Genomic DNA, 17,869 nt, shown 5'->3' with positions numbered 1-17,869 from the left:
TGTCTATATACCAGCAAAAAAAGAAAATTTAAAAAATTTAGTGATCTGTTACCATATAAAAACATAAAAGAATAAGTTTAGAAAGGGACATATATATATTTTCACAACTACAAATATTTTTGAGAAAAATTTCAGACTATTTAAGTACATAAAGGGTAATATTCTTTTTCTTGACCCGATTGCTAGTTACAAGGTAGCGTCCTCTTCACAAAAATTCACTGAGCTGTACACTTATGCTATGTGCACTTTCTGTATGCAGATATAAGTCAATAATAATTTATACGAAAAATGTGAAAGCAAAGTGAGCTAAGAATAATGCTAAATGCAAGACTCCCATGTTCTACGTGTCTTTTAGAGCTTGGCCACAGATTTAACACTAAAATTTCTAAAGCTTACAAGAAAAAAGCAGTTGTCAGTTACACATTTGTGTCCAGTAGATATAAATAAACCAACTGCCTAGAGATACAATTCTTGGCACTAAAATAAGACAGCTATTTCTCATAAAAATCTTAACAAAAAGAAGACACTTCTTGACATAATAAACAATGTTCTTGACAACTTCAAGACCTTCTGTGAGTGTTTCTTCTGATGACACACAATATAGGCCGATGGAATCTTACCAATGCACAATTGTGAAAAAGCAAGTGGTGACAAGATTGTGTGAAGCAATGCTGTCTACATACCCAGCTGCTTTCTGATATTTGGACCAACTCAGATATAGATCTTCTAAACTTGTAAGACTGAACACATGAGCGGATAAGCTTCACATATTCCCCCTTGAATATCCAATCTTTCAACAGAGCTTCTGACATTTATCAATCAGCAATGAGTTAAGATAAGCAGGGAAGATAAGATAAGCAGGAAAAGTTAAATATGTGGAGGACTGCTATTTCCCTGAGTATGAACTCATTTTAGCTAAGAAAAGAGATAATAACCTATACATGCTGTGAAATTTATCCAGGACTAATAGCTGAAAAGATGATCATGCTACCTCTGTCACCAATACCTATCAGGGCTCTTAACAATCCTCAGAAATGATACTGAACCTTCTCCAAAAGAATACAACTAAAAATGTTGATCAAAGACCAAATCCAAAGTTCTGCTACACAGAACATGACTAAAAGAGCGTTAGCCAAAAATATAATCACTTTAGCCAAGGTATGAAGAGTCTCATGAGGCATACTCAAGCAAATAGTTACTAGAAAAGTAAGTCCCTCAATTTGAAGTTCTTTAAAGGATTATCTTGCCAATCACACTACCATTTTATGTATCTGGAGTTCACCCACCATGTTCAAACAGAGCTAGAGACATTTTTTCTGATTATTCATCAACTAGATTGTTGAGTTCGGAGTGCTAAAGCTCGCTTACTTAACTGAGGCCTCTGGCTGCCTTTTTTTTTTTTTTTTTTAAACACATGAAAAATTTACTTATTTGCTTTCCTAGTTCACAGCCAATTCTAATAAGTATGTGAAGATAGGAAGCACAAAGAAAGAGCTGCTAGAAACAGGCAGAGTTGTAATAACAGATAACTTGGTAGGAAGCAATAGCAGAATGCAAACGCAGAGGAAAAAACTTCAAACACACAAGCTTCTTAGGGCTATGTCGCAAAAAGCTCTATATCTCAAGAGTCCTCAAGGGCAGCCACCGCACATATTCACAGAAAGAGATTCAGAGTGAAGTCTTCAATAAAGATTCTATTATTCTTTAGAGAGTCTTTTAAAAGAAGATAGGGAAATTGTGTAGTACATTTTTAAAAGTGATTCTCCCAAAATGTTTTAAATATTAATATTTATTTTGGCTTAGATTGAAACACTTAAATTCTAAACTTCAGTTATATGGAAGACTGCAATCCACAACCAATGCTGGGTAGAGCACTATAGTTGATGGGAGAATTTTAAGCTTAACTCAAACATTTATAACATGGAAAATATAAGCACCTCATTCCCTGACTACACTGGAAAAACAAGGCCCTGCTGTTACTTGAAATAAGATTCAAATTATGAAATAATATCTTCACCTACAGAAAACCAAGAATAACTATGTACATCTTATTAGAAGTACTTGAATTTTGAAAACCATCGTTTGTCTCCAGTCATCACACTTTCTCCTTAAGTGGTTCTTGTTAATCCTTTCTATCCACAAGACAGGAAAATTATGACTGTGTGAGGAGTTTCTCTTAAGGTATTAGGTAAAAGTTTAACAAATGTTATATTAAAATCTGTTTATGCATATATAAACTGAATACTTAAATAACTTTCTCATAAAATGATATTAACCTACAGAAAGAGACTTTCCATTTTAGTTCTCTTTGCCAACAGAAGTAAAATCAAAAGAATATGTAAGTTTTTCAATAAAACATGAAGCATAAAAATGACAGAAAAAATGACTAATGTGCCTGGTTTTCTATGGATGAAAAATAGAAATTAAAAAAAAACCCTGTAGGACTTTAAAAAATTAATTTTTCAAAGTTCTAAATGGTAAAGAATATGCAAGGGAAATGCTAGTTGGTACACAGAGCCAAAATCAGCCTATGAGTATTCTGGAGTTGAGCATGGAATATTTAGAGACCTCAAATTATCTAGTTTCTCTCCACCACGATCTGCAAAAATAAAAGGATGATAAGATAGTACTAAGTACCATACAAGTATTTTAAAGGCTACAATGCATAAATTTTCAGCAGAACAAAAATAAGAGATGAAATAATTACATACACAATCACAATGAATAGAAATTAAATTCAATTCACGTCCTATCTTACCTAACCCAGCAACCCACTTCAAAAACTCCACACCATAACAATACTGTTCATGTGCAAGGCTTTAAACCTAAAGAATTGCTTAGTTACATAATAAAGCTTTAAAACTCAGCTGAGAATATGTCTAAGTTGTTTAAGGGGTAAAGAAAAGCATTATCGTACAAATAATATAGATACAGTGGAATGATATGTGGTGATGGGGGAGCATTTTGTTTTGATTTGCTTTGGTAAACTGTTCACAAGTTTTCTAGAATATCAATGGAGGAACATAAAATGGAAAGCACAGTTCAAAATGTTTTTGTTTAGAGAAAAAAATGCACATACCTGATCTAGCTGCCATTAAACATATGTCTACCATCACCCTGCTCATATTTGGAGAAATTCAAAAGAAAGTATCAACACATTTTATTTGCAATCTATCATTAGTTTTAAGGCTGTTATTGAAGGTTACTAATGATCTAGGCTAAGATGATTTTACAGATCTGAAAACTAGATAATGAAATGCTTCCATGGCTTGTTAAAGGACATAGAACTAAACAACAAAGTAAATTTAGAACTCAAACTCTAAACCAACTTCTTCACAACTTAAATATCAAATCACCTCTAACTTAATATATAAAAATTTAAAAATGAGTTCATTAAGAGACAAGGGTAAGATACCACAATTTGGTAATTTTGAAAGGCAAAGAAACATAAATGCATAAATATTGATTTGTTGAGGCAGAGCTACTTAAAACATCCAAATGGCCTAGAATGACTTTTTTCCCCAAAAAGTAAAAGCCTTTTAGACAAAGCCTATCAAACAGTTCCCATTATTATTAAGGAGGATGATAATTTATATAAACCATCAACTCTTCAGATGTGAAGAACAGCCTTAGTAGTAAATCCACATAAATACACTAGTTGAAATCTAAGCCAAAAATTGAAATCTATTTTACCTACAACACTAAATTTATGTGTAAATTATAACTGAGGTCAGCACTTATATTCTTTTTGCAATAGAAAACAATAATCATGCAAATAAAATTAATGAAAATACAGCAAGCCTGGACAGCTGTCCACACAAATCAGTGTGATATGACTGATATGTCTTAAATATAACTTAAAATGTTATTTAAATAAGATTGAGGTACAAGTCCTTTCTTCTGGCCTTCCTCTGATGAGGGAGCAGATGAACATCAAGTAACCTAAAATCAGCCAGGACAAAAAAGGAGAGGCAAAAGAAAAAGTACCCACCACTGAAATTATTCAATCAATAAATATTTACTGAGCATTGGATGCTATAGTATGAAGAATTACTTTTAAAAAAGAAAGAAAAAAAACTGAGCAAAAAACTGCACTGTAAAGTTTAACTCTGAGGGAGCTTTTATGAAACACATTACCCCAAGAATGTTGGATCCTGCTTAAGATAATCATCTTTTTAAAAAATCAAGTAATAATCTTTAATATATGTAAAATACATCAGCCTTGCATATTGTTCTAATTTCCTAACTTTAAAAAAAATTTGCCTAGATTTAAAAAAATTGAATACCTGTCTTCCTCAAAGGTTGTATCCTAGACAGCACAAATGGTAAATTTAACCAAGTCCACATTACTTTACTGTTTACAGCTCAAAGTGCCATACAGTTAGTGAGGCAGCCTTCCTGCTATGTCGGCAAACATCTGTAATAGTCCAGGTTAAAAAAACAAAAAGTCGCTCAAAGTTATTGAATAAAGGTCCCAGCATAAATATCTGTATGCTGCGTCAGATGCTTGATACAATTTACACTAGAAATACACAGAAATTGAAAAGGAGGGAAAGGTGTCATTTTTTAATTCTTAGAGGATTACCAATGGTTGCTGCTGAGATGTTTGGTGAAAAATCAGTTATTTCCAAATATAGACACTAATTATTCACTTTACCTTTCTGTATTTCCTAGAATAAAGGAATACTACATTTATAATCAGAAAACCTTTAAAGAGGGGCGCCTGGGTGGCTCAATGGGTTAAAGCCTCTGCCTTGGGCTCAGGTCATGATCCCAAGGTCCTGGGATCAAGCCCTGCATCCTGCTCTCTGTTCAGCAGGTAGCCTGCTCCCCTCCCCAACCCCACCTGCCTCTCTGCTTACTTGTGATCTCTGTCTGTCAAATAAATAAATAAAATCTTTTAAAAAAATAAAAGAAAACCTTTAAGGAAAAGGGAGACTTGGAATAAATCATTGACACGAAGACTAAGTACCCTCCACAAGTCCCACTTGGAGAATAACAACTGCAGAAACTGCACTAGCACTGCAATTTAAAAGTGGAGAGAAAACACACACACACACACACACACACACACACACACACACACACGGCAGGCTTGTAGTACACATTCAATACTGGGGGAATGAAATAACTGGCTACATACGTAAACAAGCCAAAACAAAAACAAAATGCATTCCGATTTTGAGGCAACACGGTAAGCAATCACAGAAACGACGACTTCGCCAAAACGTGGCTGACAGCTTAATGGGCACTAAATGAAAGAGCTTTTCCTTCCTGTCCTCCTCTCTCACTCTGACACTAGAAGACACATTCAAAACAAATCCTCCCCCAGCCCCGCCCCAAGCCTGATCCCCGCTCGGCTCCAGTCCTGAAACTGTGTGAAAGTCCGGGGCCTCACGGTGCCCAGACCCGGGCCCCTGTCAGAGCTCTCGCGACCGCGGACACGCCCGGTGCGGCAGACACAGGGGCCACGGCCCCCCAGTCTGAGGGACCCCCAGGGGCTCGCGCGCTAGCCCTCGGCGCCGGCGGCCCCCTCCCGTCGCCGCGAGCCGCGGGCCGCGCCGTACCTGCACACCGTGATGAGGTTCCTCCTCTCCACCGCAGCATTGCGGGCGCTGAGGCTCTTCTTGCCGCCGCCGCCGCCGCCTCCGCTGCGGCTCCCGCTCAGGCCCCCCAGGCTCCGGGAGGCCATGGCGGGCTGACCCCCGCGCCCCTTTTGTCTGCTGCTACCCCTCCCACCCCCCACACCTGCTTCCCAATGCTCTTGTTCGTTTTGCTACCGTGGGGACACTGGCGAGTCGTGGGGGAAGGAGCGGGGACCGACGGAGGGTGTGGAAGACCGCGGGGGAACTCGTACCCGGGCACTGGCGGCTCACGCTCCGCACCCAAGCTACACACACACTCACACACACACACTCACACACACACTCACGCGCACACACGCACGCACCTCCCCCCGCCCTCGCGCGCGCCGCCGGCCGCCAGGCGGAGCGTGCGGGGCGGTGTCGGCGCTCCCCCGCTTCCCGAGGGACCTCGGCTGCCAGCACGCGCGCGTGCCCGCCGGTCCGCACGTCCTACCACCTGCCTTCGGCCGCCACTTGCGCCCCAGAAGCGACTGCTGCGGTGAGGCCACGAGCCTCGCACGCGCGGCCCCGCCCTCCCTGCACCTATCAGGTCAACGCAGTCCACCTGGAGCCAATCGCGACACGCAGGGGGCGGGATCAGCCTCGCGGCTTTTAAAAGCAAGGTGCTCGAGCCCCGCCCCGGCGCGTGGGCAGCTGTCAAGACGCCGGGCTCGCGCTCGCAGCCCGCGTGCCGCAGGCAGCCGGCATGCCGCGGAGCAGCGCTGCAGTTTGCACGGGGATTGTGGGATGCGAGGCGCCGGAGAGACCCGGGAGGAATGCTGATCGTTGTCGGGAGCCCAGCTTTAACTGCTGGGATCTCTAGCTTTAGCGGCTGATATTTCCACGGCGAAAGCCTATTCCCAGGTCCTCAGCCCAGAAAATGCGGCAGTCCGGCGCTCTCAGCAGACCCAGGACTTGACTCCCAGGAAAGGAGCAGGGTTCCTTTTGTCCTAACTCCCTCCCGTGGTCTGGAAAACAGCTACAAATAGGCCGGGGAAGGAAACTGCCCGTAGAATATCCCCCTTTGGGCTTGTGATGGTAGGATTTCTTGACCGTCCACGCCACGTCTCTCCTACCTTGGCCCCAGCACGTCCTGCAGCCGGAACCGGCCGCCCACGTGAGAACTAGCGCGGTGCTAATGTGCACCCTTCTCCTGCCTGGGCAGAGACCCCAAAACTGGATGAGAAACAGTGAGTCTCAGGGCAGTTTGGGCCTTGGCTCTTCTGGGCTGCTCCTGGAGAAGAGGGCCGCCGTGGTCGTGCGTTTTTGGAATATAGCGCTCACTTTGCAATGCTTCTTCATCCTCCAGCCTTACCAGCAGGAGATCCTACCCTCTGCTGCATTCTCTGGCACTCACCTAAGTGGCTCTCTCCCTTTGCAACAACAAGCTCAGACTACGGAGTGAGGTCCGTTAACTACTGTCCCTGTAGATCTAGCACGGTACCCCGCATATAACAAGTTCTCAAAAAATGTTCGTTAATGTAACTTGAAGTTACATTTGTCATTATTTTACTGAAATTTCGCAGTTTTGGTGGCTCCAGAGTCCATATAACTTTCACCTCTGGTTCTGAAATTTTTTGTCAAAGAACATTGTTACAGAACATAGTTTAGTATAGATATCCCTGTACGTCATGTATATTATACGAAGGAGGGACTGTTAACGGTGGAGGGAATGTTGAACGCTTTAAAAACAGTTTTGTGTAATAAAGCCGTAGATGACTAATATGAGTTTGTAGAAAATTTTAAATCTCAAATCATTAAAGCAAAGACAGCCCTTTCAGTGACTAAGTTTAATCATAGTAGAATAAAGATCAGTGTAGGAAAAAATATACTTGTCTCAACTAACTTACTGCAATAAACATTCACACATTAAAATTAGAGAAAATAACTTAGACTTTAAACTTTCACAATATTAAAAACACGACTGTTTTCTATGTTAGTGCTCTCATCCCCAAACATTTCTTGTCTTCTCTATGGTAACATGGAAGTTTTTAAGGAGAGTTGCCGTTCTAGAAGCTCCAATTAACTTGTTTCCTCTTGCTACACCAACAGTTTTGAATTCAGAAGCAGCCATCAGGAAACAGATGCACTAACTACACAGGCAGTCTCTGCAAAGTATTTGCACTGGCTATGACAAATACAACTCACACTGAAATTTTTATTATTTAAACACAGATGAAAACTGCATGAGGAGAGAGTGGAAAGCCATCAATTAGCAAGGAAATTCCTAGGTACCTGTGCTGGTTTTCCCAAGGGAGAGAAAACACACACACACACACACACACACACACACACACACACACACACCCCATAATACTTATCAAGAAGACAAAACCGAGGGCACCTGGGTAGCTCAGTAGGTTAAATGTCTGCCTTTGGCTCCGGTCATGATCCCAGGGTCCTGGAGTCGAGTCCCGCATCGGGCACCCTGCTCACAGGGAAGTCTCCTTCTCTCTCTGCCTCCTCTCTCTCCATTTCCCAGAATAAATAAAATCTTAAAAAACAAAACAAAACAAAAAGGGCACCTGGGTGGATCCTTTTTTTCTTTTAATCTCCCTAGGAAAGCCCCTGCTTTCGGCTCAGGTCACGGTCTCAGGGTCCTGGGTAGAGCCCCATATTGGGCTCTCTGCTCAGGGGGGAGCCTGCTTCCCTTCCTCTCTCTCTGCCTGCCTCTCTGCCTACTTGTGAACTCTGTTAAATAAAATCTTTTAAAAATAATAATTTAAAAATAAATAAATAAAAGACAAAACTGAATGGTCATATCAAATATGGAAGAGTGAGGCATCGTTATTCTCAAAATTAGCTTTCTAGTCTCAAGTACATTTTTTTAAAAAGATTTTGTTTATTTAGTTGAGAGGGAGAACATGATAGAGCACAAGCAGTGGGAAGAGGAAGATGGAGAAGCAGACTCCCCACCCAGCAGGGAGCTGGACTGAGTCTTGATCCCAAGACCCTGGGATCATGACCTGAACTGAAGGCAGACACTCAACTAACTGAGCCGCCCAGGCACCCTCAAGTATATTTTCCTGTTGTTTGTGGTATATTTATATTTATGATTGAGACTTAGTAAAACCCCATCTTAGATGAATAGGTAATAAAGTTTTTTCAAATGCTACTTTTGGGGGGATTCAGTTGACATTGGTATTTGCTGAAAAAGATTTCTTGTTAAGAAAGGCCATTTTTTTGTATGTAGAGTGAGTTATTCAGCTGCCACATGGGGGCCTTATTTGATAACACTTTTTCTTAATTATCCTGAGCAATATGTCCAGCGTTTCCTTCTTTCTCTAGAAAACAAATCTGGAACTAATTAATCAGTTGTATCCAAAAGCATAATACTATTATAAAGCCACATGACTTTTCACACTACTTTTCCTACTCTTTCTGGCACCAGTGGCAGTTCTATATTTCATTTATCTGAGCATTTGAACCAAGGCTATTTGGAGATGTAAAGAGACTCCCAAGAAAAATAATGAAAATAGTAGGTGCCTAACTTTATGTATAAGAATGCTGTAGAACTGAGTATTTATTCACCATTTTCCCAACCTCCTCGTTTTCCCCATCAAGAAAGACAATATTACAATTCTTAAACACTCTACATCTAAATATCCTCAGATCTAAACTGCTATAAGCAAGAGAGAGTACTAAACCATTGCTTAGTTTAATCCCAAAGAAGTGGCCTAAGCATGCCCAAACACAGGAGCACGACAGAAAAAATGGATAAATGTATATTTTTTAAATCCACAAAGTGAGAAAAGGGATGTGAAGACAGAGCAGAGGTTAGACAGGAGAGAAGACAGTACAGTGCTGGCTTTGAAGCTGGAGAGAGGGGGCCAGGAGCCAAGGAGCCCAGGGGGCCTGTGGAAGCTGGAAAAACAGCCCTCACAAACCCATGCCCTGGGTAATAGTGGAGACCCGTGGACCCAATCAGGCATGGAAGCAAGAACACAGAGAAAACTCGACAAGGGTAGCCTGGGAACATGGACTCTAGGCTGCTTCTGCATTCCTGTGGAGGCCTCAGCCGCATAGGGAGGACCAGCTACGTTTCATCTTCATAAAGCCTTGCTATGGATGGAAGCACAGTACAAGGCTGGAGCGTGTTGAGGGGATGAGAGGACACCCCAAAATGGAAGATAACGAGCGAAATACTTAAAGTCCATTGGCAGAATGTGCCAAAGGCAGACCCAGTCTTTTTTCTCCTCAGAAAACATCAGAAGAAGGGCCCCCGCAGGAAGGCGAGACTACCACAATTGTCTCAGGGTTTCCACATCCTGCTCAGGACCTCCTGCAAGGAAGCAGAGACTACTTCCACACATGGTTTATGAGACTCGGTCTCTGGACTGTTTTCATTTGCCACATGAGCCAGTCCTCAAAACTATTTACTGGATGAATACAATAAAAGAGCAACCCAACAAGTGAATAAATAGACATGTTAAAAAGAACCAAATGTTGTCACAAAATTCACCATTTTCTTAACATGGAGGTGCAGAGCTGGCAACGAGATGGGGATTGGAAAGGATCCCTTTTTTCTTTTAATCTCCCTAGGAAGGACCTGAATAAACATATCCCTCCCTACAGTCAGACTTACTGGCAGGTGTCCTTGGGCCCAGAATAGAAAGGTATGGCAGAGCTCTGTTGCTGCTGCTGTAATTGGATTGCAGGCAAGCACCCCCAGAGCCTCTCCCAGCACATTAGAAATCTGAGGGGGTGGGTGCTAATAACCCATAATCAGCGTTGCCTTTGCCAACAGCCGAAAGAAAAATGAACCTTTAATTGAGTGAGACTTGGCATCAGTCAGTGATGGGACTTTAGTCAGGCAAAACCGACAGATTACTGAGTCAGACATCCAACTGTGAGAATTGTTCTCTACTGGGGTGAAGAATGCAAAAATGTGAATAAATGGCATATCTTACCCACCCAGGACCATAACTCACCGTGAAAAAAAATAGTCCATATTTGTTTTTAAATCTTCTGGAGTTCCTTTTCTAAGTTCTATTTTAGCAGAGCTTAATTTGTTTTGTAACTCCAAGCCCCTTCACAGAAGTGTTGTTTTATTATATGCTGATACTCGTTTCTAAGAGACAACTGAATATAATTAAATTAGCAGCTACCTAGCCAGAGAGCCAAAGAAGGAGCTTGAAGTGTCAGTAGTGTGCCTGAGAATTCTGGCAGGATTGTGGTGATGGGTTAGCAGAAGTTTAGGATCTCTTTGAAGTCCCACACATAAATAGAGCTACTGAAGAGCAAAACCAAGAAACCCAGCTGTGGACATTTACCACAAAACTCGCTGATGAGATGGTCTTATGACCCCAAGTGCAAAGAGGTTTCGAGGAACCACCAAGAGCCACAAGCCCTGGGTGCTCTCAGCAGCTGTGAGAAAGCAGAGGGAAGCCACAGGGCAGCTACAGACCTAGAACAGGAAAATCCGAAAGAGCCAAAAGGAGGAAACACAGGCCCATGCAGAACTGTGTAGGTACTGGGAGGGGCTTTGTCCAATCCAGTCAGGAGTGGGAGGGGTCTACAGTCAGCGTGGAACTATGAACTTTCCAAAATGACCCTCCAGGGTTCCCCTCCAGGACAAAACCTCATGTCAGAGGAAACTACAGGGAACAGAATCAAAACTGAGCAGGACTGGTGCTTTGGACTGAGAGCTGGCCCACCAAAACAGGTGAAAATCCAAGTGCAGACACTTGTGCTAACGACCCTGCCTCCCACCAACTTCAGGCAACCAGGTGCTTCTCTGTTTCTCTGGGGTCATTACTTTGTTGACATATCTGGGTACATTTCTGCAGCTCAACACTTGTCACTCTTTGAGACCGTTTTGTATTCACCATCTGGGTTCACCTTAATTTCAATCAATTAGTCCTAGTTCTGGCCTCCAGAGTTATAAAGAAGTCTCCTCCCTCTTCCATATATCTGGTTTCAAATAACTGACAACAGCTACCACGGACCCTCTTAAAGCACCTCTCTTTCAGGCCAAACATCTCTATTTTGTACAAAAGCTCCTTCTAGAACATGGCTTCCAGAATCCTCAGCTTGGCCCCCTGCTGCCTCTGGGCTTATTACAGCTCAATGCACAGTATAGTAAGAAAAAAAAAAAAAAGCCAATCCTGGAACCAAAAAGCTTATATTTAAATTCTGGAAGCTCCACCTCCTGGCTAGTCTATTATCCTCTCTGGACCTCAGTTTTCTCATCTGTCATATGGGGATAATGTTATATTATAGATTTATATTGAGGGTCAGTGAGATAATAAATGTAGCCACTTGGAGAACTCTAGAGCCTAGACAAAGTATACATCAATGTTTGGGCATAATTTCTCAAAGTTGTAGTTATCACTGGTACCCCAACATGTATTTCTAGAAAGAGATCATTCCAGAAGTGATCTATTGTAAAGAGGATGTGGTGGAGCTATCTTCTCCCTTATTCTAGTCTCTAGGTTTTTCTTGATACAGTTTGGGTTACACAAACTGGGCAGGCATATCCCCTTGTTGGTCCTCACTGACCTGGTACTAAGTTGAGTAAGAGCCATTCCACTGACTCTCGTTTTCTTGATTTTCTTAGACAAGTTCATATCAATGTTATACAGCACTATAATGAAGAGAGCTGCTATCAGCCCCATACAGAGGACCTCTTATGCTTAATTAGACCAGTCTGTAATTCAACCCTAAGGAATAGTTTCCCCAACTCAACCCTAAGGAATAGTTTTTCTAGGGGAGGGAATGTACAGAAATTTCTGCACCTTCCTCATATAAAAACATTTTTAAAAAATTCATGGAGCAAATTTTTCCATAAACAAAGCAAAAGAAAAATGACAGACTAAGAAACATACTTGAAAACTAATATCATGGACAAAAAGCTCATTTCCTTTATCCACAGTACTCCTGAAGATAAGTAAGCACTGTTTCAGTGGAACAATGAAGGTGGAAGCCAAATGAAGAAGAGAATGAGGGGAGTGGCATAGGAGAATATTAGATAGAGGGATATTTATGTATCCTTTATATTAGATAGAGGGTATTTTATTTCTATTGTTTTGTTGTTGCTTTTCACCAAAATGACTTGAGCACATTTTAAATGTGACAGAATGAATCTTCTAGGAAGGAAAGGTTAGTAAACCAAGACAGAGAAAAAGTGATCAGAAAAGAGAATGCAAAGAAGCCATGAGTTCCAAGGCATGGAAGGATGAATTGAGCTTTGGTTAAAGGCACCAATTTACAATTTTAACAAGGGAAAAGGATGAGAGTATTGGTGCAGATGTAAGCAATTTTGAGATTTTACTATTAGAAAGTCCAGGAAGTTCCCACCTGATAGTTTCTGCCTTATCTGCAAAATTAAAGACATCAACAGGTGAGAAATTGAAATAGACCCTCTAATAGTGAGTAGTAGAATAAGTTGACTAATGAAATCTAGAATTCTTGGTCAGTGTTTGAAGACCCATTTGAGTGTGATGATGGTGAAATCATATTGAGACATATCCACCCTGTCAAGTGATCTTCTTTGGTATCGTTATTGTCCTAGACATCTCATCTGGCTGCCATAGTGAAAAACTGTAGTCTTGATGGCTTTAAACAATAGAGATTTATTTCCTCAAAGTTCTAGTCTGGGAAGTCCAAAATCAAGGTGCTAGCCAATTTGGTTCCTGGTGAGAACTTTCTCTCTCTCTCTGGCTTATCAGTGGCTGCCATTTTCCTTTGTGTTCGCATGACCTCTTCTTTGTGTGCAAAGGATGGAATTGGGAAGTGGGAGAAAGCCAGATCTCTGATGTCTTTTCTTGGAAGGGCACGAATGTAATCATCCGTGCCTGCCCTAATGAGCTCATTTAACCTGAATTACCTCCCAAAGGCTCCATCTCCAAATATTATCTCATTGAGAGTTAGGATCTCAATGTATGGATTGGGGGTGGGGAGGAACATAAGCATTCAGTCCTGAACAGTTAGAATCAGCCAGCATGCAGGTAATAAGGAAGATATTGATTTCAAGCAGAACTGAGATTTTATGGGAAAAAGAAATACAGGGAAGTTTGTCTTAACAAGAGTATGACTCTAATGCTCTTTAAGTTGGATATAGAGGGAAAGAAAAAAGGAGGGAAGTGAGGAGTTGAGGTGGAGATAATTTAGGGAGAGTAAGTGGAAGATTAGTAGATGACAGTATGGTCAAATCACTTAAACCTCAAGGACTGAGAGGAAATTTTGTTGGTTTGCTTGCGTTTTACAAGAGAGTGGAGAAAAACGGCCAAGAAGTGGCAATAGAAACCAAGGAGCACACTAGTCTTCTGGCTCTAAGTTTTGAAAGGGATGAAAATATTTCAAAACAAAACAAAATGAAACAAAACAAAAATCTGTTTGAGAGTACAAGGGAAGCAAGAGTCCTCAGGGGAGATCTAGGCTTCCGTTGAGGAAAGAGGGTGGAGAGACCAAAGAGCAAAAATTAAGAGGTCACCATAGAAGTGGTGGCAAATAAGGTCAAGATCAAAGAAGTGCAAAATATATTGGTACAATAAGGTAGGGATGGTGAGGCTGGCATTACAGGCTGTGTTGAAGAATACCTTGACAGGTGTCACAAGTTGTGTTTGTTTGTTTGTTTGTTTGTTTGTTTTTTAAGACTTACTTTTTGGATAGTGGCTGATCAAAACAAACTGAATTTTGCCTTAACAGTTTCCTTAAGGAGGACAACATGGACGCTTAGCTCAGAGAGCTTTTTCTTCCTTTCCTTTTCCCCTTCCTTCCTTCCTACCTTCCTTGCTTCTTTCCTCCCTCCCTGCCTTCCTTCTTTGACTGACTTTCTTTCTTTCTTTCTTCCTCTTTCTCTCTCCTCTCCAAATATTGGAGAAGGTATTTAACAAATGAAAAATTACAGACACCAGACATTGCATGGATTATATCAATTAATCTTCAGAATTGTTCTCTGAAGTAAGTACTGTTATATTCTCCCATTTACAAACAATAAAACAGAGACTTAGAGAGGTTAAGTAACTTGCAGAAAGTCACACAGTATGTCACAGATCCAAGATTAAACTCTTGATCTATTTGCTGCAAAATGGATCTATTAGATCCATTATTTTTTTTTCATTATGCCATCTTTTTTTTTAATTGAAGTATAGTTGACATACAAAGTTACATTAGTTTCAGGTATATAACACAGTGATTTGACAGGTTTATATGTTATGCTGTGCTCACTACAATTATAGTTACTACATGTCTCCATGCAAACCCACCTCAATATCATTGTCTATTTTCCCTATGCTGTATCTTTTTCATCCTTGTGACTTATCCATTCTGTAACTTGAATCCTATATCTCCCACTTCCCTTCACCCAGGTTCCCATCCCCCCCTTGGCCCCTCTGGCAAACATCAGTTTGTTTTTTATATTTATGGAGCTATTTCTACTTTTGTTCACTGTTTTGTTTTTTAGATTCCACATATAAATAAAATTATATGATATTTGTCTCTTTCTTTGACTTGTTTCACATACATTATACTTTTCAGTTCCATCCATGTTGTCACAAATTATCTCATTCTTTTTCTGGGCAATTAATATTCTATATTATACATGGGTGAATAATATTACATATTTTACATATGTATTATGAGTAATATTATATATATCTATATATGTATCTATATATAAATCTCACATCTTCTTTATCCATTCATCTGTCAATAGACATGGGTTGTTTCCTTATCTTGGCTATTATAAATAATTCTGTGATAAACAAAAGGGTCTCTGTATCTTTTTTTGGAACTATTTTTATTAACATATAATGTATTATTTGTCCTAGGGGTACAGGTCTGTGAGCCATCAGGCTTACACATTTCACAGCACTCACCATAGCACAAACCCTTCCCAATGTCCATAACACAACCACCCTCTCCCTATCCCCCACCCCCCAGCAATCCTCAGTTTGTTTGTGAGATTATGAGTCTCTTATGGTTTGTCTCCCTCCTGATCCCATCTTGTTTCATTTTTTCCTTCCCTACCCCCAACAACCCCTACCCTGCCTCTCAAATTCCTCATATGATAATTGTCTTTCTCTGATTGACTTATTTTTCTCAGCATAATACCTTCTAGTTCCATCCACATCATTGCAAATGGCAAGATTTCATTTCTTTTGATGGCTGCATTATATATATATACCACTTCTTCTCTATCCATTCATATCTTGATGGACATCTAGATTCTTTCTATAATTTGGCTATTGTGGACATTGTTGCTATAAACATTTGGGTGCACATGCCCCTTTGGATCACTACCTTTGTATCTTTAGGGTAAATACCCAGTAGTGAGATTGCTGGGACATGGGGTAGCTCTATTTTCAACTTTTTGAGGAAGATCCATGCTACTTTCCAGAGTGGCTGTACCAATAGGTAGGAGGGTTCCCCTTTCTCTGCAACCTCACCAGCATCTGTCGGTTCCTGACTTATTAATTTTAGCCATTCTCACTGATATGAGGTGGTATCTCTCTGTGGTTTTGATTTGAATCTCCCTGATGGCTAATGATGATGAACATTTTCTCATGTGTCTGTTAGCCATTTGTATGTCTTCTTTGGAGAAGTGTCTGTTCATGTCTTCTGCCCATTTTTTGAAATGATTATCTGTTTTGTGTGTGTTGAGTTTGAGGAGTTCTTTATGGATCTTGGATACCAGCCCTTTATCTGTAGTGTCATTTACAAATATCTTTTCTCATTCCATGGGTTGCCTCTTTGTTTTGTTGACTATTTCCTTTGCTGTGCAGAAGCTTTTGATCTTGATGAAGTCCCAAAAGTTCATTTTTGCTTTTGTTTCCTTTACCTTTGGAGACATATCATGAAAGAAGTTGCTGTGGCCAATGTTGAAGAGGTTACTGCCTATGTTCTCCTCTAGGATTTTGATAGATTCCTGCCTCACATTGAGGTCTTTTATCCATTTCGAGTTTATCTTTGTATATGGTATAAGAGAATGGTCGAGTTTTGTCCTTCTACACATAGCTGTCCAATTTTCCCAGCACCATTTATTGAAGAGACTGTGTTTTTTCCACGTATATTTTTTCCTGCTTTGTCTAAGATTATTTAACCATAGAGTTGCGGGTCCAAATCTGGGCTCTCTACTCTGTTCCACTTGTCTATGTGTCTGTTTTTGTGCCAGCACCATGTTGTTTTGGTGATCACAGCTTTGTAGTAAAGCTTGAAATCAGGCAACATGATGCCCCCAGTTTTGTTTTTCAACATTTCCTTAGGAATTTGGGTTCTCTTCTGCTTCCATATAAATTTTAAGATTGTTTGTTCCAGCTCTTTGAAAAATGCTCGTGGAATTTTGATCAGGATCAAGAAATTAAGAAAATCCCACACACAGGAAGAGAAATAATCAAGATTAGGGCAAAGATCAATGAGATAGAAACTAGAGATACAGTAGAACACACCAATGAAACTAGAAGATGGTTTTTTTTTTTTTTTTTTAAGATTTTATTTATTTATTTGAGGCAGAGAGAGTGTGAGAGAGAGCATGAGCGAGGAGAAGGTCAGAGAGCGAAGCAGACTCCCCATGGAGCTGGGAGCCTGATGTGGGACTCGATCCCGGGACTCCAGGATCACGCCCTGAGCCGAAGGCAGTCGTCCAACCAACTGCGCCACCCAGGCGTCCCTAGAAGATGGTTTTTTGAAAGAATCAATAAGATCGATAAACCATTGGCCAAACCAATCCAAAAGAAAAGAAAGAGGACCCAAATTTTAAAAGTTATGAATGAAAAGGGAGAGATCATGACTAACACCAATGAAATAGAAAGAATCATCAGAAATTATTATCAACAGTTATATGCCAATAAGTTAAGCATCCTAGATGAAATTGATGCATTCCTGGAAACCTATAAACTTCCAAAACTTTATCAGGAAGAAGTTGACAACCTGCATAGACCAATATCTAGTAACAAGATTGATTTGATAAAAAAACTTCCCAAAAAAACAAGAGCCCAAGCCTGACAGATTCCCTGGAGAATTCTACCAGGGAAGAATTCAAAGAAGAAATAATACCTATTCTCCTGAAGCTGTTTCAAAAAATACAAACAGAAGGAAAACTTCTAGACTCTTTTTATGCAGCCAGCATTACCCTGATCCCCCAAACCAGGCAAAGACCCCACCAAAGAAGAGAATTTCAGACCAATATCCCTGATAAATATGGATGCCAAGATTCTCAACAAGATCCTAGCTAATAGGATCCAACAGTACCTTAAGAAGATTATTCACCATGAGCAAGTGGGATTTTTCCATGGGATGCAAGG

At 40.6% G+C, this 17,869-nt stretch overlaps 1 protein-coding gene across 4 annotated transcripts in view; it reads right to left on the bottom strand.

The window, feature by feature from the left end:
• The window catches only part of RUNDC3B (RUN domain containing 3B), a 137,278-nt gene extending 131,586 nt beyond the window's left edge, over positions 1 to 5,692 (bottom strand). For all 4 annotated transcript variants that reach the window (XM_044245947.1, XM_044245949.1, XM_044245948.1 and 1 more), the window contains exon 1: positions 5,568 to 5,692. In XM_044245947.1, the coding sequence (XP_044101882.1) occupies positions 5,568 to 5,692 (125 nt within the window). The remainder of the gene's footprint in view (positions 1 to 5,567) is intronic.
• Positions 5,693 to 17,869: the final 12,177 nt, after the last annotated feature.

The sequence above is a fragment of the Neovison vison genome, chromosome 4 (assembly GCF_020171115.1).
Source record: "Neovison vison isolate M4711 chromosome 4, ASM_NN_V1, whole genome shotgun sequence".
NCBI classification, from domain to species: Eukaryota; Metazoa; Chordata; class Mammalia; order Carnivora; family Mustelidae; genus Neogale; species Neogale vison.
This window is presented reverse-complemented; position numbering and strand designations above follow the sequence as displayed.